The 20000-nt window shown below is 43.1% G+C and overlaps 1 protein-coding gene and 1 non-coding gene across 7 annotated transcripts in view; one reads left to right on the forward strand and one right to left on the reverse strand.

Moving 5' to 3' along the window:
- The window catches only part of dclk1a (doublecortin-like kinase 1a), a 186072-nt gene that overhangs the window by 55311 nt on the left and 110761 nt on the right, over positions 1 to 20000 (reverse strand). For 5 of the 6 annotated variants that reach the window (XM_045208230.1, XM_045208229.1, XM_045208232.1 and 2 more), the window contains one exon: positions 19554 to 19667. In XM_045208230.1, coding sequence (XP_045064165.1) covers positions 19554 to 19667 — 114 coding nt within the window. Of the gene's footprint in view, positions 1 to 5481; positions 5584 to 19553; positions 19668 to 20000 lie in introns of those variants that run through there. The other variant, XM_045208233.1, reaches the window with a different exon arrangement.
- trnae-uuc lies at positions 1702 to 1777 on the forward strand. The gene has a single exon. It is a non-coding gene; the product is annotated as a tRNA-Glu (tRNA).

Raw genomic sequence — 20000 nt, forward strand, 5'->3', positions numbered from 1 at the left:
ATGGAAAGTAATTGAGAGAAGGATGGAACAAGAGAAGGGTATAAAAGAGAGAGGATGGGTGAGAGAAGTAGGTAAAAGAGAGAGGATGAGTGAGAGAAGTGGGTAAAAGTCAGTCAGTGAATACAGTTTAAAAAGCACTCTCTATTTGCGTCTGTCTCAGAACAACCTACTCGCTCTCCCTTCATATCCATAGAGATGAGAAGAGGTTGAGGAGAGGAGGAGGAGGAGAGGAGGTGGAGGAGAAGAGGAGGACGAGAGGAGGTGGAGGAGAGGAGGAGGAGGAGAAGAGGAGGTGGAGGAGAGGAGGAGGAGGAGAAGAGGAGGAGAAGAGGTGGAGGAGAGGAGGAGGAGGTGGAGAGGAGGAGGAGAGGTGGAGAGGAGGAGGAGAGGTGGAGGAGAGGAGGTGGAGGAGAGGTGGAGGAGAGGAGGAGGAGGAGAAGAGGAGGTGGAGGAGAGGAGGAGGAGGTGGAGAGGAGGAGGAGAGGTGGAGGAGAGGAGGAGAGGAGGTGGAGGAGAGGAGGAGAGGAGGAGGTGGAGGACAAGAGGAGGAGGAGAAGAGGTGGAGGAGAAGGGGTGGAGGAGAGGAGGTGGAGGAGAGGAGATGGAAGAGAGGAGGTGGAGGAGAGGTGGAGGAGAGGAGGTGGAGGAGAGGTGGAGGAGAGGAGGTGGAGGAGAGGAGAAGAGGAGGAGGAGAGGAGGTGGAGGAGAGGAGGTGGAGGAGAGGAGGTGGAGGAGAGGTGGAGGAGAGGAGGTGGAGGAGAGGAGGTGGAGGAGAGGAGGTGGAGGAGAGGAGGTGGAGGAATAGTGTTGTGGAAAATAACCACTATACTATATTACAAATAAGGTCTTACAGAGTTTTTGTTGCATCAAGAAAATGACTTTATTAAAGTTTTCAACAAAGCCGATACCAGTCTGCAGTGGCACACCCCCTTACGGTTTCCCTCCATCTTATATAGTCCTCTTCAGTTTTCCCGTTCTTTTATTGCTCCGCCCACTTCCTTTGTCTCTGAGAGCGGCTAAACTCAACTTTCATTAAGTTCAGAGTACTACAATCAATCAACCTTATCTTGCAAAAACACTCATGTTTAGTTTAAACTCTGTTCAACCCTGGCTCTTTTCACTGTGTTTGAAGACAAAAACAAACGGCCCAAGCCAGTTTCAGTCTTTGATATGATAAGACAACCATGGATCTAAGTAAGAACAAGCAATCTGACCCTAGGGCAGATTCCCTCTCTACTCACCCACACAGTGAAATTAAATGACCCAATACAATTCCTGGCCCAGTAACAAACAATTCTAACTTTATGCTCTTGATTAACCCAGTTCTACCTCATAGTCCATTAAACTCTACAGTTCATTAATAATAATTCGCCACAATAGAAACCCACAAAACTGATCCTTCATTCAGTCCAAAATAAACCCAGGTTTGTCAATGCAGCTTGTTTTCCTAGACCACGTCACACTTACCTGCCCTGTGCCAACAAATTGGAATACAAGTTCACAACAATGGTGTGATATAACTGACATTGTAAAAGTAGCAGTATCAGAACTGGCGGAAAACATGTGGCGAGACTACATTTGCCACAGTATTTTCAATCTGGCGCCTCCACTTTCAAAGCAGAAGAACCGAACATGTTTACCAGACCTATTAATTAGTTCACGTCATAGAAAAGCTTAGAAAAAACCTTTTTGCAACGTTGGGGCCTCCTGTAGCTCAGTTGGTAGAGCATGGCGCTTTCAACGCCAGGGTTGTGGGTTCGATTCCCACGGGGGGCCAGTATGAAAAATGTATGCACTAAATAACTGTAAGTCGCTCTGGACAAGAGCAGCAGTAGAAGTAGTAGTAGTACACAGTGAGGGAAAAAAGTATTTGATCCCTGCTGATTCCGTACGTTTGCCCACTGGCAAAGACATGATCAGTCTATAATTTTAATGGTAGGTTTATTTGAACAGTGAGAGACAGAATAACAACAAAAAAATCCAGAAAAACGCATGTCAAAAATGTAATATATTGATTTGCATTTTAATGAGGGAAATAAGTATTTGACCCCTCTGCAAAACATGACTTAGTACTTGGTGGCAAAACCCTTGTTGGCAATCACAGAGGTCAGACGTTTCTTGTAGTTGGCCACCAGGTTTGCACACATCTCAGGAGGGATTTTGTCCCACTCCTCTTTGCAGATCTTCTCCAAGTCATTAAGGTTGAGGCTGACGTTTGGCAACTCGAACCTTCAGCTCCCTCCACAGATTTTCTATGGGATTAAGGTCTGGAGACTGGCTAGGCCACTCCAGGACCTTAATGTGCTTCTTCTTGAGCCACTCCTTTGTTGCCTTGGCCGTGTGTTTTGGGTCATTGTCATGCTGGAATACCCATCCACGACCCATTTTCAATACCCTGGCTGAGGGAAGGAGGATCTCACCCAAGATTTGACGGTACATGGCCCCCTCCATCGTCCCTTTGATGCGGTGAAGTTGTCCTGTCCCCTTGGCAGAAAAACACCCCCAAAGCATAATGTTTCCACCTCCATGTTTGACGGTGGGGATGGTGTTCTTGGGGTCATAGGCAGCATTCCTCCTCCTCCAAACACGGCGAGTTGAGTTGATGCCAAAGAGCTCAATTTTGGTCTCGTCTGACCACAACACTTTCACCCAGTTCTCCTCTGAATCATTCAGATGTTCATCGGCAAACTTCAGACGGTCCTGTATATGTGCTTTCTTGAGCAGGGGGACCTTGCGGGCGCTGCAGGATTTCAGTCCTTCACGGCGTAGTGTGTTACCAATTTTTTCATGGTGACTATGGTCCCAGCTGCCTTGAGATCATTGACAAGATCCTCCCGTGTAGATCTGGGCTGATTCCTCACCGTTCTCATGATCATTGCAACTCCACGAGGTGAGATCTTGCATGGAGCCCCAGGCCGAGGGAGATTGACAGTTCTTTCGTGTTTCTTCCATTTGTGAATAATCGCATCAACTGTTGTCACCTTCTCACCAAGCTGCTTGGTGATGGTCTTGTAGCCCATTCCAGCCTTGTGTAGGTCTACAATCTTGTCCCTGACATCCTTGGAGAGCTCTTTGGTCTAGGCCATGGTGGAGAGTTTGGAATCTGATTGATTGATTGCTTCTGTGGACAGGTGTCTTTTATACAGGTAACAAACTGAGATTAGGAGCACTCAATTTTAAGAGTGTGCTCCTAATCTCAGCTCCTTACCTGTATAAAAGACACCTGGGAGCCAGAAATCATTCTGATTGAGAGGGGGTCAAATACTTATTTCCCTCATTAAAATGCAAATCAATTTATAACATTTTTGACATGCGTTTTTTTCTGGATTTTTGTTGTTGTTATTCTGTCTCTCACTGTTCAAATAAACCTACCATTAAAATTATAGACTGATCACTTCTTTGTCAGTGGGCAAACGTACAAAATCAGCAGGGGATCAAATACTTTTTTCCCTCACTGTAGTAGTAGTAGTAGTAGCAGCGGTAGTAGTAGTAGTAGTAGAAGTAGTAGTAGTAGCAGCAGTAGTAGTAGAAGCAGTAGAAGTAGTAGTAGTAGCAGTAGAAGTAGTAGTAGAAGCAGTAGAAGTAGTAGTAGTAGCAGTAGCAGTAGTAGAGGTAGTAGTAGTAGAATAAGTAGTAGAAGTAGTAGTAGAAGTAGTAGCAGTAGTAGTAGTAGTAGTAGTAGTAGTAGTAGTAGTAGCAGCAGCAGTAGTAGTAGCAGCAGCAGTAGTTGTAGTTGCAGTAGTAGCAGTAGTAGCAGTAGTAGTAGCAGTAGTAGTAGTAGTAGTAGTAGTAGTAGCAGTAGCAGTAGTTGTAGTTGCAGTAGTAGTAGCAGTAGTAGCAGTAGTAGTAGTAGTAGCAGCAGCAGTAGTGGTAGTAGTAGTAGTAGTTGTTGTAGTTGCAGTAGTAGTAGCAGTAGTAGTAGTAGTAGTAGCAGCAGCAGCAGCAGTAGTAGTAGTAGTAGCAGTAGTAGTAGTAGTAGCAGCAGCAGTAGTAGTAGTAGTAGTTGTAGTAGTAGTAGTAGTAGTAGTAGTAGTAGTAGTAGTAGTAGTAGTAGTAGTAGTAGCATTAGCAGCAGTGGTGGTAGTAGTAGAATAAGTAGTAGAATAAGTAGTAGTAGTAGTAGTAGTAGTAGTAGTAGTAGTAGTAGTAGTAGTAGTAGTAGTAGCAGCAGTAGTAGTAGTATAATTAGTAGTAGTAGCAGTAGTAGTAGTATAATTAGTAGTAGTAGCAGTAGTTATAGTAGCAGCAGTAGTGGTAGTAGCAGCAGTAGTAGTAGTAGTATAATTAGTAGTAGTAGCAGTAGTTATAGTAGCAGCAGTAGTAGTAGTAGCAGCAGTAGTAGTAGTATAATTAGTAGTAGTAGCAGTAGTAGTAGCAGTAGCAGCAGCAGCAGTAGTATTAGTAGTAGTAGCAGTAGTGTCGTAAATTGAAGAAAATTCAGAATGAACTCATGACAACACAGACCTGAGGGAGAAACCAGTATCTAACTAACACTGCTCTCTCTTATTAAAATTATTTCGAGAAAGTTTGTAATTTCCTTTCTCACCGTTTCATGTCCACGAGAATCTGTCCAAGAGAGATTACTTTCTCTTTGAAGTTCCTCTCCCCCCTCTCTCTCCTACCATCTCTCTATAGATTTTCTCTCTTTGATGATGTCCTTCCTGAACCAAGCCCATCATATCCTTAGTCTGGTAAGCCTCTATCAGTGTTAGATTCCTCTCCCCATCTCCTTCCTTACTCTACCCCTCCGTCCCCTCTACCCCTGAGCAAGCCCTCTCCCCCTCCCCACTCTCTCCCCCTAAACCAAACACCTCTCTCCTTATGATCCCAAACCCGGCCTGTTTCCAAAATCTCTCACCTCTCCCCCAAACTGCCCCTAAACCAAGCCCATCTCTTAGGGCCATGGACTAGTTCAGTTTAACTGATCTTTTTCAGGATTCAAGTGAAGACGACGTCACTGGGGTCTCAGAGCCACAGAGCGCAATATCACAAGTCCTCACCTGTGTGCAAATATATTTTTCATAAACGTCAATAGGCTACACACAACCTACTTGAACACTAACTAACTAGCCTCTTCTATTGTCTCAATTTGTGGATACCAACATAGTAAAAGTCTCTATCCAGCATTGGACGTCGCTATTGTGTAGGCTACACGCCAATTTAAATGCACAGAGCGGCTCCATTGATGAAATCCAGCCTCACCATTACGCACACTGTAGACCCACCTTTAAACAATACGCAATAAAGGAGCACATTTTGTATTCTTCTCAGTTATTCATCTACTCGAATATCCAATTGTATTATAATCTACTAACGGTTACAACCATACATCGCATTTCGTTACGAATCCATCCTCGATTGTAAAGGAACCCTATGGGAACAACAAGGAGAGAACGGTAAAGCATCGCGGCATAATTTCGCTCAATTGTCAGTTAAAATAGCAACAGAAAGATGTGTGATAAAAATTAAAGCAAGCCCTACCTTCAACTTCAAGCATGATGAAAACACAGTGTTATTCCAAAAAAGAGAGGGAGGCGAGAGGGAGAAAAGTAGAGCAGCGAGACCGGCACTTTCCGAGCTAACAGCTCCGTTAATAATTCTATTGAATGGGAGAGCGAGCAGAGCGCGCGGTACACTACACATTACAGAGCACCCATAGGCGGTAGGGCTGCTTGCGTATACTATGACGTACACCAGGGCCAGTGTGGCAAGTGTTGGGGTAGAGCGAGAGAGAGATGCTGAGAGAAAGAGATGCAGAGAGAGATAGAAACATAGAGAAATAGAGGGAGAGAAAGGAGAAACAGGGAGAGAGAGGCAGAGAGAGAGGAGAAACAGGGAGAGAGAGGCAGAGAGCGAGCAAGTGATGCAGAGAGAGAGAGACAGATGTCGAGAGAGAAATACAGAGAGAGAGGAGAACAATTAAATGGAGAGAGAGAGATAATAATAATAATAATAATAATAATATGCCATTTAGCAGACGCTTTTATCCAAAGCGACTTACAGTCATGCGTGAATACAATTTTGTGTATGGGTGGTCCCGGGGATCGAACCCACTACCTTGGCGTTACAAGTGCCGTGCTCTACCAGCTGAGCTACAGAGGACCACAGATGTCAAGAGAGATGCATAGATAGAGAGAGAGAGAGAGAGAGAGAGAGAAATGCAGACCGATAGAGAGAGAGGAGAAACAGGGAAAGAGTGAGAGAGAGAGAGAGAGAGAGAGAGAGAGAGAGAGAGAGAGAGAGAGAGAGAGAAATTCACTATGGTTAAAAACTAAAACAGTACAGAAATACACTAAGGAAAAATAAGGAACAGTACTTCAGAATTGAAGAATCCATAGAATCTAACCACTTCTGGGAAATTGGAACACACTAAACAAACACACTAAACACGAAGAGCTACGGTATCCATCCAAAATGGAGAGGTAGGAATAAACCACTTCTCCAATCTTTTTGGCCTTAAAACAAAGAACAAACAGCAAAAACATATACATGATCAATTACAAATCTTAGGGTCCTTTCACACCAAATTGGTTTGGTGCGGCATTTCTGAACTGTGCTGCGTTTACCCCATTAGTTCGGTTTGTTTGGACTGGTACGAAAACGTTATCCGCACTCCGGAGCGCACTAAAATATTCACAGCAGTTCGCTCAAAAAGTGTGGTCTGGGTCCGATTCAATTCGCACTGTGGTGCGGTTTGCTTCAGGTGAGAACGCAATCTGGACCAAACACAGAAAAATAACCAGAGTCGCGCATGATTGTTGGTTTATGAAATCCACACAGCATCATAACCTGATATCTCTGAAACATTATGTGAATAGCAGCGCATTTATGAGCGCATCTGATCAAGATTATGGGAGACGGGGGCTATACCGGGGATGTGCATTCGGAAAGTATTCAGACCCCTTGACTTTTTCCACATTTTGCCTTATTCTAAAATGGATTCACTTGTTCCCCCCTCAAACTACACACAATACCCCATAATGATGAAGCAAAAACTGTTTTTTTATCAACTTTTGCTAATTTATCAAATACTCAGTACTTTGTTGAAGCACCTTTGGCAGCGATTACAGCCTCGAGTCTTCTTGGGTATGAAGCTACAAGCTTGGCACACCTGTATTTTGGGAGTAGCTCACATTCTTCTCTGCAGATCCTCTCAAGCTCTGTCAGGTTGGATGGGGAGCGTTGCTGCCCAGCTATTTTCAGGTCTCTCCAGAGATGTTTGATCAGGTTCAAGTACAGGCTCTGGCTGGGCCACTCAAGGACATTCAGAGACTTGTCCCGAAGCCACACCTGTGGTCCCGTGTAGCTCAGTTGGTAGAGCATGCCACTTGCAACGCTAGGGTTGTGGGTTTCGATGTCCACAAGGGACCAGTATGAAAAATATTTATGAAAATGTACTCACTCACTACTGTAAGTCGCTCTGGATAAGAGCATTTGCTAAATGACTAAAATGTAAATGTAAAATGTTGTCTTGGCAGTGTGCTTAGGGTCGTTGTCCTGTTGGAAGGTGAACCTTCGCCCCTAGTCTGAGTGATCTGGAGAAGATTTTCATCAAGGATCTCTCTGTACTTTGTTCCGTTCATCTTTGCCTCGATCCTGATTAGTCTCCCAGTCCCTGCCGCTGAAAAACATCCCCAAAGCATGATGCTGCCACCACCATGCTTCATCGTAGGGATGGTGCCAGGTTTCCTCCAGATGTGACGCTTGGCATTCAGGCCAAAGAGTTCAATCTTGGTTTCATCAGACCAAAGAATCTGGTGCCTTTTGCCAAACTCCAAGCGGGCTGTCATGTGCCTTTTACTGAGGAGTGACTTCAGTCTGGCCACTCTACCATAAATGCCTGATTGGGACACACAAGTGATGCTTCATGATTATCATAAATGGATTTAACTTCAGCATGTTTTGTCCAATAAACAAATGGCTTGCATGGACACATGGATCTGCTTAGCAATTTTTGTTCATTTGACATTTGGCATTGTGAAACCAACCTGACTGAAAAAAATACAATGTAACCAATAGTCGAACTCTGATTCGAACTATAGCTGAAAACTATGTGTGAAAACGCCCCAAAAAGATCCTCTGTGTACAACGTAAAATAGGGTTGCACGATATTGGAAATAACTGACATTGCGATATTTTGTTTTTCTGCGATATATATTGCGATATGAAAAAATACAGGATGTATGTATGATCCTCTTGGAAAAATGCAGTTTACAAACAGCGACCTTTCAGGTGGAAGTCCTCATTAATAAAGTGTACGGTCAGACTTATTTAGGGCTCCGTTGTCCGGCTGGACCACAAGTCAGTTGTTGCTGTATAATATTCCACTTGTGACAGCTCTGTTTCAACTTGTGCCTTGCATTTCTCGTACAACTCTGGGATGGTAACTTGAGAAAAATAGTTGCGTGATGGCATTACATACCGCTTGTCAAGCGACCGGATCATGTTTTTAAAACCCTCTTTGGTAACCGTGTTAATTGGTACCATGTCTTTGGCGACGTGAAATGTTATTGAATCTGTGATTTCTCTCTGCCGTTTGGAACCTTTCTCGTATGGTGTAATACTGGCAAAGGCATCCGAAATAGATTTTTGCTTTGGAGGGCATTGAGATGCTTTGCACCCGTCATACGAAGATTTGTGGTACCGCCTTAAATGATCGAACAAATTGGTCGTGTTGCCTCATGTTGCGGCAACAATTGCAAGGCACTCTCGACAAAGTACCTGTTTTTGGTCAACATCATCCTGTCTGTAGCCGAAATATTTCCATATAATTGACGATGCATTTATTTTTGCAACCAAATTCTCAATTTCGGTCTTTTTTGCCTGTTCCTCGCTCATCATTTCGTCACGCGCAAGCAGAGCCTGCATGTCAACCACGTGCAGCAACGAACTCCGTGTTTAAAATGATAACAATAATAATAATAAGAATAATAATAAACTGTGTATCCAATAACCCATAAATCGGAGTAAATTACATTATATCAGACAGATATAATGCTAGTTTAACATTTAAAAAATATATATTGTAGACTGATATATAGGCCTATACACAAATTTTTTTTTTTTTTTATAATAAAAAAAATGTATGCACGCATGACTGTAAGTCGCTTTGGATAAAAGCGTCTGCTAAATGGCATATAAATATATGTTTACCTTACTAAATCGCACGTTCTGCGATGTGACTATTGCGGATGCATACATCGCAATGTCGATGCTGAAACGATATATCGTGCAGCCCTGACGTAAAACACCAAAGAATGCATTGCAGAGCAGAATTAGGATGATACCCGCTAATTATCACAAGCCGTTAAAGAGCAGTTAAATTCTACAACCACCTAAAAGGAAGCGATTCCCAAACCTTCTAGAACAAACCCATCACCTACAGCAGTGGCGGCACCTGAAAAAATTCTCAGGGGGGGCAATTTTTCTGATGATTTAGGTGACCTACACACATTTTAAAAAAGATATGTCCAGCAACAACATGAAGACAGGGGCAGCATATAAGTCAATACCAGAAGCATTTATTGACTGATCTGGGGAGATGGATTCCAGTTTCTGTGACAGATTATAAATAATCTCTGATGCCTTTGTTATATTAGCTTTTGGTTGAATGTACACAACGGTAACAAACAATTGGGGGAACTCACGGGGCAGATAGTAAGGTCGCAGTGACACAGAAAGCAGTTCAATGTCGGGGTACAGAGTCGCTCTCTTACCAGGATCGATTTTCCCTGTGACTGTCAGATCGCGGTCCGCTCTGACCAGGGTGAAGCCGGCCGGCTCCACTTCTCTGTCCGGGACTCTGTCATCCAGCCAAGTCTCAGTAAATGCCAGCAAACAGGCCTCCCGATATTCGTGTTGGAAGCGCAGATTCGCTGACAACTCATCCGCTTTCCCCCTCAGTGACTGGGCATTAATCAGCAAGGTGGTGGGTAAGGGAAGTTTGTTCTGCTGTATTGGATTCCGCTGCCAGCAGCGTTTCATTATTTAGTCCGTTCGTAGCGGGTATGTACACGATCAACAAGATCAGTCCAAAACCCACCACTGGAAATCCATGGTTGGCAGAATGTTTGTAAACTAAGTGTACAAATTAAAAACATAAAATAACGCCACTAAGTGTACAAATTAAAAACATAAGATAACGCCACACTGCAGGTCGCAACAGAGACGCTGCTACCCGCTATTTTCTTAGTTACGTTCATGGTTACGTTACGTATGACGCAAAGCGCGTAAGTGCAAGCCCTCAGAAACCCATAGAGATTGTATTGAAAGCTCTGAAATTTGAAAAAAATAGATTTTACATGGGAGTCTATGACAGACTTCTGGGCGATTTTCAACCTGACTGAAATCGCCCCAAAAGGGGGGGGCATTTGAAGCACGACTTTAGCCTGATTGGACATTTAGTGGCAGTCAGATCAGATTAGAACACTGATAACTACTGTTGCCGTGATATAATTGATTAGAAAAAAAATCCCTTCCTTTTCCCGTTTGGCAGTGCGTCGCCCATATCGCCCTATTGAACACACCGCCCCTGACCTACAGAGAGATGAACCTAGAGAAGAGTCCCATCACAGCAGCAAGATTTGTGACCTGTTGCCACAAAAAAAGGGCAACCAGTGAAGCACAAACACCATTGTAAATAAACTATATTTACCTGTCTGTTTCTTTTCCCTTTTGTACTTCAACTATTTGCACATCATTACATCTGTACATTGACATATGCCATTTGTTATGTCTCTATTCTTTTGACACTTTTGTGAGTTTAATGTTTACTGATAATTTCTGATTTGTTATTTCACTTTTGTTTATGATCTATTTCACTTGCTTTGGCAATGTTAACATATGTTTCCCATGCCAATAAAGCCCTTTGAATTGAATGAATGCAGAGAGAGAGAGAGAGTCTGAGATTACTTAACATGAATAAGATACGTCTTGAAAGCCAGCCGGGACATATAGTTATATTGTTGCCAGCGGTCCGTTGGTGAGTCAGTTTAGCAGTACAACATATGTACACTACCAGTCAACAGTTTGGACACACCTACTCATTCAAGGGGTTTTCTTTATTTTTACTATTGTCTACATTGTAGAATAATAGTGAAAACATCAAAACTATGAAATAACACATATGGAATCATGTAGTAACCCAAAAACTGTTAAACAAATCAAAATATATTTTATATTTGAGATTCTTCAAATAGCCACCTTTTGCCTTGATGACAGCTTTGCACACTCTTGGCATTCTCTCAACCAGCTTCATGAGGTAGTCACCTGGAATGCATTTCAATTAACAGGTGTGCCTTCTTAAAAGTTAATTTGTGGAATTTATTTCCTTCTTAATGTGTTTGAGCCAATCAGTTGTGTTGTGACAAGGTAGGGGGGGTATACAGAAGATAGCCAGATTTGGTAAAAGACCGAGTCCATATTATGGCAAGAACAGCTCAAATAAGCAAAGAGAAATGACAGTACATCACTACTTTAAGACATGAAGGTCAGTCAATACTGAACATTTCAAGAACTTTAAAAGTTTCTTCAAGGGCAGTCGTAAAAACCATCAAGAGCCATGATGAAACTGGCTCTCATGAGGACCGCCACAGGAATGGAAGACCCAGAGTTACCTCTGCTGCAGAGCATAAGTTCATCAGAGTTACCAGCCTCAGAAATTGCAGCCCAAATAAATGCTTCACATAGTTCAAGTAACAGACACATCCCAACATCAACTGTTCAGAGGGGACTGTGTGAATCAGGCCTTCATGGTCAAATTGCTGCAAAGAAACCACTACTAAAGGACACCAATAAGAAGAAGAGACCTGCTTGGGCCAAGAAACATGAGCAATGGACATTAGACCGGTGGAAATTTGTCCTTTGGCCTGGAGTCCAAATTTGAGATTTCTGGTTCCAACTGCCGTGCCTTTGTGAGACGTGGTGTTGGTGAACGGATAATCTCAGCATATGTATTTCCCACCATAAAGCATGGAGGAGGAGGTGTTATGGTGTGGGGGTGCTTTGCTGGTGACACTGATTTATTTAGAATTCAAGGCACACTTAACCAGCATGGCTACCACAGCATTCTGCAGTTATACGCCATCCCATCTGGTTTGGGCTTAGTGGGACTATCATTTGTTTTTCAACAGGACAATGACCCAACACACCTCCAGGCTGTGTAAGGGCTATTTTACCAAGAAGGAGAGTGATGGAGTGCTGCATCAGATGACCTGGCCTCCACAATCCCCCGACCTCAACCCAATTGAGATGGTTTGGGATGAGTTGGACCGCAGAGTGAAGGAAAAGCAGCCAACAAGTGCTCAGCATACGTGGGAACTCCTTCAAGACTGTTGAAAAAGCATTCCAGGTGAAGCTGGTTGAGAGAATGCCAAGAGTGTGCAATGCTGTCATCAAGGCAAAGGGTGGCTATTTGAAGAATCTCAAATATAAAATATATTTTGATTTGTTTAGCACTTTTTTGGTTACTACATGATTCCATATGTGTTATTTCATAGTTTTGATGTCTTCACTATTATTCAACAATGTAGAAAATAGTAAAAAAAAAGAAAAACCCTTGAATGAGTAGGTGTTCTAAAACTTTTGACTGGTAGTGCACACCCCCAGGAAGAATATAACATTTTCTTTAACATTTTCTGACAAGCGAGCACCTAGATATGGTCATTTTCACAGTTTTCATAAATTCTTAGAATGTTTGGGAATTACATAGAGTAAGGCATTGGTGAAAATTCTATATCAATATAGAGTGGGAAAGTGTTGTCTATTAATTGCATTTGGACAATTAATAGACAACACAGTAAATAAAAGCTAATAAAAACATCTGTCTTGTCCAGGACCAGAGTCTACGCAGACCGGTGCACCATAGCTAATCAGAGCGACAGCAGGCCTATATGCAAATAAGCCATTTGCCACAAGGGCCTGCCATCATTCACTTTGAACTGGACTGTGTGTTTACAGGCAGTAGCAACAGCGTGACTTTAGATCATCAGAACACATTCACCAAAAGCCACAAAATACACCTGAATGGATTTCTGCAAATATGTAAACACCACGGGAGTCCTCTTACATTTGGGAACTTTACAGTCCTATTGATCAAACAACCATGAAAAGGTAGGCGCTCTCTTTCCCTCAGTTATGCACATCAACAACAACAACATGATCAACAAATAATGCCAGCCTGAGCGAGATGAGCTAAAATCTAACGAGGGAATATTAGATAAACATTTCTCAAACTTTTTCAGCAAGTTGGCCGTCAAATTAGCACTGATAAACGATGAGGGAATAGTAGCCTGCTCGTCCTTCTGCAGCTTGACTGCTAATGAATGCTTGTCCCAACCCACGTTTTGACAAATAAATGGGATCTTGCCTTCCTTCCCGCCCATTTGATCGATGCCAAATACATTTGATTGAGAACTAAGAGATATGCTAACTGTGGATAACAGTCATTCAAGTTCAGCATAGCTAACTAGCTAGCAAAGTTATTCACATTTCTTGCTAGCTAACCCAATGACACTTGTATCTCAAGCTGTAGCCACCGAAAAAAACAATATGAGGGGAAGAAGTTGGTCACTCACCCACTCCTCCAATGACATGACATCCTCCCAGCAGCTAGCTAGCTAACGATAGGCTCCGTGTTTTTAGCTTGCTAAATAAATAGCTAGCTACATAAATAGATACGCTAGCCCTGGGGTGTCTAACTCAATCAACGCACGGACCATATTGAAAAAACACAACGAATTCGCGGGCCAGACATTGGCTATTTGTTTTTACAAAATAAAAAGCGTGCAACTGCAACCCAAACTGGCCATTATTTTATTAGAAAAAATATGGCCCTTTTTAACGTTCACTTATGTGCATATGATGCTGTATATATCATTTTAACATATTAAAACAAAATAGATAAATAATATGTGTCCAGCCTTTGCTGCTATGCTTGCAGATGTGCATAATATGTTGTGACCCTAATCAAAAAGTATTTAATAACTCCAAAGAACAAAAACTTAGCTATAGGTTTGTTGTAACATTTAAACTTAAAACATATGTTACATTTTTTTTTGCACTGCATGGATCACCGTGCTGCGGTTGAATGCAGCACTCGCATGCGTGCATGTATACACACACACACACACACACACACACACACACACACACACACAGCTGATGCTCAGGTTATGAGCCATTGAGGGAGTTCAAATTTGTTAACCGCTGAGCTAATTAGAATTGTATGGCTGGAATAAAAGATGAAGGGAGAGAGGGATGGAGAGTGAGAGATGGTGAGAGATGGAAGGAGGGAGTGGGAAGGAGAGAGATGGGAAGAGATGGAAGGAGAGGGAAGGAGGGAGATGGGAAGAGATGGAAGGAGAGGGAAGGAGGGAGAGAGATAGAGAGAGATGGCAAGAGATGGAGGGAGGGACAGAAAGAGGTAGAGAGTGTGGGTGTATATAGGATCGTATTAAATTAACCTGTTTAAAAAATAAAACCAGTGTTAAAAGGTTGTTTTTCCAGGCTGAAGGTTTGGAGATATCCCTCTAAGTCTGTTCTCTCCATGTAGAGAGAACACAAGGGCAGGTATACTCAGTCCAGTATCACAGCAGCTATTTCAGTGTCCGACCTCAGACAGTAACAGCTGTCTACAGAACATCGAACCTGAGAACGTTAAACCAGTTGACTGTAGAAACGTTAGGCCAACGAGACAGTGTCCAAGTTCTAAAATTACCTCTGGTAGAATGCCCTGATTTTAATTCGTCACACTCACAACCATAAGCTATTTTCTGTAAGTAGCTCGCCATTAACCTGTAAATACTGATCTTGTTGTGAGTTTATTTTCCTGTAATAATGAATATAAATGGGTTTGTTGGTGTTAAAATACACCAGTTATGCTATTTTGGACCACCAGGTTGCTGATGTCATGCAGCCTGTCGTTTTTGGTGTTTATACTTTTTCATAACGACAACGACAAGTTTGATGTTGGACGACAATAGAATGTTCATGACGTCACTGCGACATCGGTCTACAGAAATGTTGAAAGACGTAGTATAAAAACAATTCAAGCCTTTAGTCTTGAAATCTTTGTTTGTTTAGTACATGGCCTCACGTGTGAATCCTTAAAGAGATGGGTGGGGCTAGGGCTTAAGAGGGTGTGAACGATGCTGAATGGGTGGAGACAAAGAATGGGTGGACCAAAACATTCAAGGGCCATTTTCTCAAAAGTGAGGTTACAAGTTTATAAACTTTCAAAGCACAATTACTTCCCCATTGTTCCTCAACTGTAGTGTATGATATACAATTTTCTAACTCTGAGTCTCCACTCTTATCCAATGTAAAAAACAAAAATTCAAATTTTGCTACATAAGACCGAATCGAGCCGGTCGTTCACATATAGCTTTTTGTCCATATTGCCTAGCTCTAACCCAGACAGACAGAACCTCAGAATGGAACCCAGACAGTTCTTAGAACCTGTTAACATTCTGCCTGTCTGTCACCTGTCTGCAGCCGACCAATCAGAAAGCGGTACCATCATCTCAGTGTTCCGCCAGACTGCTAAACAAGAAACCAGCTCCATATATGGTCGTTGCGATTGTCTCCACCACATGCCCTCTCTTGCTCCGTGTTTCCACAGCAACCAGGTCTCACTCTCACGTGCACGCACGCACACACACACACACACATTCTGACTCCCGAACAGCCGTCTCTTCAGAAACAGTTTCATCCAATCATATTGCAGATGATGACTCGCTCCCTAACCTCTTCTCTGAACTCTGTAAATCAGCAAAACATCTCTAAGCTTCACAGAACTTATTCACCTGCTATGTCCATCTCGGTCTCTCTCGCCCCCCACTCTCTGTCTATCTGTCTCTCTCTCTCACTGTCTGTCTGTCTCTCTCTCGCCCCCCACTCTCTGTCTATCTGTCTCTCTCTCTCACTGTCTGTCTCTCTCTCTCACTGTCTGTCTGTCTCTCTCTCGCCCCCCACTCTCTGTCTATCTGTCTCTCTCTCTCTCTCACTGTCTGTCTGTCTCTCTCTCGCCCCCCACTCTCTGTCTATCTGTCTCTCTCTCTCACTGTCTGTCTGTCTCTCTCTCTCACTGTCTGTCTGTCTCTCTCTCGCCCCCCACTCTCTGTCTGTCTGTCTCTCTCTCTCACTGTCTGTCTGTCTCTCTCTCGCCCCCCACTCTCTGTCTATCTGTCTCTCTCATTGTCTATCTGTCTCTCTCTCTGTCTCTCTCTCTGTCTGTCTGTCTGTCTGTCTGTCTGTCTGTATAAACTGTCTCTCTGTCGCTGTCTGTATAAACTGCTATGACCCAACCCTATGCCAGGTATAAACTACTAGTTTGTGAGAATCTGCAGAATTGAGTCACCAACCCACTCCCTCCCTCTCTACCCTCTTATCCTCCCTCTGTCTGTCTGTCTGTCTGTCTGTCTGTCTGTCTCTCTCCCCCCACTCTGTCTATCCATCTCTCTCTCGCTGTCTGTCTGTCTGTCTCTCTCCCCCCCACTCTGTCTATCCATCTCTCTCTCGCTGTCTGTCTGTCTGTCTCTCTCCCCCCCACTCTGTCTATCCATCTCTCTCTCGCTGTCTGTCTGTCTGTCTCTCTCCCCCCCACTCTGTCTATCCATCTCTCTCTCGCTGTCTGTCTGTCTGTCTCTCTCCCCCCACTCTGTCTATCCATCTCTCTCTCGCTGTCTGTCTGTCTGTCTCTCTCCCCCCACTCTGTCTATCCATCTCTCTCTCGCTGTCTGTCTGTCTGTCTCTCTCCCCCCCACTCTGTCTATCCATCTCTCTCTCGCTGTCTGTCTGTCTGTCTCTTTCCCCCCCACTCTGTCTATCTGTCCCTGTCCCCCCCCACTCTGTCTTTCTGTCTCTCTCTCTCTGTCTGTCTATCTGTCTCTGTCTCCCCCCCACTCTGTCTGTCTCTCTCTCACTGTCTGTCTGTCACTCCCCCCACCCACTCTGTCTATCTGTCTCTCTCTCTTGCTGTATGTCTCTCTCTCTCCCCCTCTCTCTCCTTTTCTCTCTCATCACAACAATAGGTCAAACCACTAAGCATTTCAGAGAAAACAGTAATCATACAGGAGGAACATATTTACAATTTATAATTTTATATAGGGAATGATGCAATATGTATGATAGCAAAGCAACTACACATGCATTAACACAGATCAGCACGCAGATAAACAAACAAATGCACAAACATGTAAACACACACACTACTGTCTGAATGGCACAACCCTATGTCAGGCATAGACTGCTATGACCCAACCCTATTCTCTCTCTCTCTCTCTCTCTCTCTCTCTCTCTCTCTCTCTCTCTCTCTCTCTCTCTCTCTCTCTCTCTCTCTCTCTCTCTCTCTCTCTCTCTCTCTCTCTCTCTCTCTCTCTCTCTCTCTCTCTCTCTCTCTCTCTCTCTCTCTCTCTCTCTCTCTCTCTCTCTCTCTCTCTCTCTCTCTCTCTCTCAAAAATAGGATCTGAAGATAGTTAAGTCAAAGCTGAATGAAAAGACAAGGCCTCAAAGGGTTTAACTAATAATATGTAAATTAATGTAATAAAATAAAAAATGCAATAAAGTTTGTATGAGCTCATTATTTATTGTTTGATGATATAACTACAGTTGGAAACTTGAGGAAATAACATGTTCACCAGTCTAGTAGTGACACAGTACTGAAAGAAGATGATGTCCGTAGTGATTTTGAATTGGCAAACAGTAGTAAAGGTTTTCAATAGGGTTTATGTTGGAAATGAAAAAGGATCAGGAGCGATTCAGTAGTGACACAACACTGCACACACAGATAGCAGTAGCATACCGTAGTAATGTGTAGGCATTGTGTAGTAATTAGTGCTGATCAATTAACCAAAATATTTTTTGGGGTTTTTAATCAACTAATTGACAGATGATGTTGGTTCAATTATTTGAATTCCATTTAGTTCAGGGTTTTTCTGTGAGCTCAATGCGCACCTTGCACAGTTTCTCTAGAGATAAATCAGATCCATCCTGAACTGTGCGATGTAGTAGGGAGTTGTGGTTTCCAACCGGACAATATTCTACATAGTTTAGTACATTAAACGTGGTAATTAACTACAATGACCATAATTTAAATGTTTACATTTGCGTCATTTTAGCAGACGCTCTTATCCAGAGCGACTTACAGTTAGTGAGCGCATACATTTTTCATACTGGCCCCCCCGTGGGAATCGAACCCACAACCCTGGCGTTGCAAGCGCCATGCTCTACCAACTGAGCTACACGGGACTACTAACAATACATTGTGCATCTACTTGTCCGCTCCGTGTTTCTTTTACGCCTGCTATGGAAGAGACAGAAGAAGGTGATACAGAGAGCAGCTGTTGCATCACGAGGTATCTCTACCTGAAAACACATTATCTAAGTTATTGATAGTTGGTATTATTCAGCAGTCATAGAAGTATGCCTTATTTACTTCGAAGAACTACAAAATTGTGATTTTGTCAGGCAGCAGCTCTATAGAGAAGAGATGATGACTTGGAATGAAATAATAAAGACATCAAATAAAACAAAAACGTAATTTACACAACAACTGAAAATATTTTATTAAAGTAATGTGAATACATGATGGTTAATAAGTGATCAGCAGTAATGGACAGTCACTACCATCATGGGACTTTTATGAATTGTTTCATTCTGTGTTGTTACAGCATTCAACCCAAGCAATTGAAACCAAAATTGAAAACAGTTATTACTTCAAAAAGCACTAATCGCGCAGCACTACTAGTAATTAAATAGTGAACGTGTAGGAATTGTAGGTACGTGTAGGTATTAAGTAGTAGATAGGTCCTCTGTAGTCCAGTTGGTAGAGCATGGCGCTTGCAACGCCAGGGTTGTGGGTTCGATTCCCACGGGGGGCCAGTATGAAAAATGTATGCACTCACTAACTGTAAGTCGCTCTGGATAAGAGCTTCTGCTAAATGACTAAAATGTCAAATGTAAATAGCCAAAAGCTCAGTAGTTACACACATTTTAATGTCCTTGCTGGGACCAAACAATTGATTCCCATTCTAAATCCTATTTTCTCTAACCCCTAAACCAAACCCCTGAGCCTAAAATAGCATTTTTCCTTGTGGGGACTGGATAACATGTAAGTGTGTGTTTGTCCTTGTGAGAAATCCTCATAGGGACAAACACACACCTACAGGCAGGCACACACACACGACACAGGCACACACACACGACACAGACACACACACACACATACACACACACAAATACTCAAACACACATTCATAAACAAACACATTGTTTAAACAAACACATTCATAAACAATCTCACTCATCCACACTAACACACACACACACACACATTCTAACATGAGGCGCTAAGGTTCAGCTAGGTTCAGTTTGACAGAAAGAATCCACTGAATTGAAAAGGTTCAGTTTGACAGAAGTGTTTACAGTATTTACTGAACAAGTACAACGACAATATGGTGTGTGTGTATGCGTGTGCATGTGTGTGTGTGCGCGTGTGTGTGTGTGTGCGCGTGTGTGTGTGCGTGCGGGCGTCTCTGTGTGTGTTGCAGTCTTACCGGAGCCTGCGGGGGACTTGCTGCATCTAGACAGTCCCACGGAGCGAGGAGAACCACGTCTGGTCAGAGGGACGGACATTTTACCATAGGCCACTGACCTCATCACACGACACTCTGAAACAGTGGGAGAGGATAAAGAGACAGATGATTAAGACACTGTTTTATTTACCCTTAGGAGCCTTGCTCAAGGGCACAAGGGCAGTAGGTGGCAACTGCTTCCTTCCGACTGCTGGCTCACATAGTTCTTCTTTAAAATGTGATTCCCCCACCAGACCCGGGATTGGAACAACTCTCTGGTCCCTGGTCTGCCTCTCTAACAACTCTCTGGTCCCTGGTCTGCCTCTCTAACAACTCTCTGGTCCCTGGTCTGTCTCTCTCTAACAACTCTCTGGTCCCTGGTCTGCCTCTCTCTAACAACTCTCTGGTCCCTGGTCTGTCTCTCTAACA

This window comes from Coregonus clupeaformis, chromosome 27 (assembly GCF_020615455.1).
Source record: "Coregonus clupeaformis isolate EN_2021a chromosome 27, ASM2061545v1, whole genome shotgun sequence".
Taxonomy (NCBI): Eukaryota; Metazoa; Chordata; class Actinopteri; order Salmoniformes; family Salmonidae; genus Coregonus; species Coregonus clupeaformis.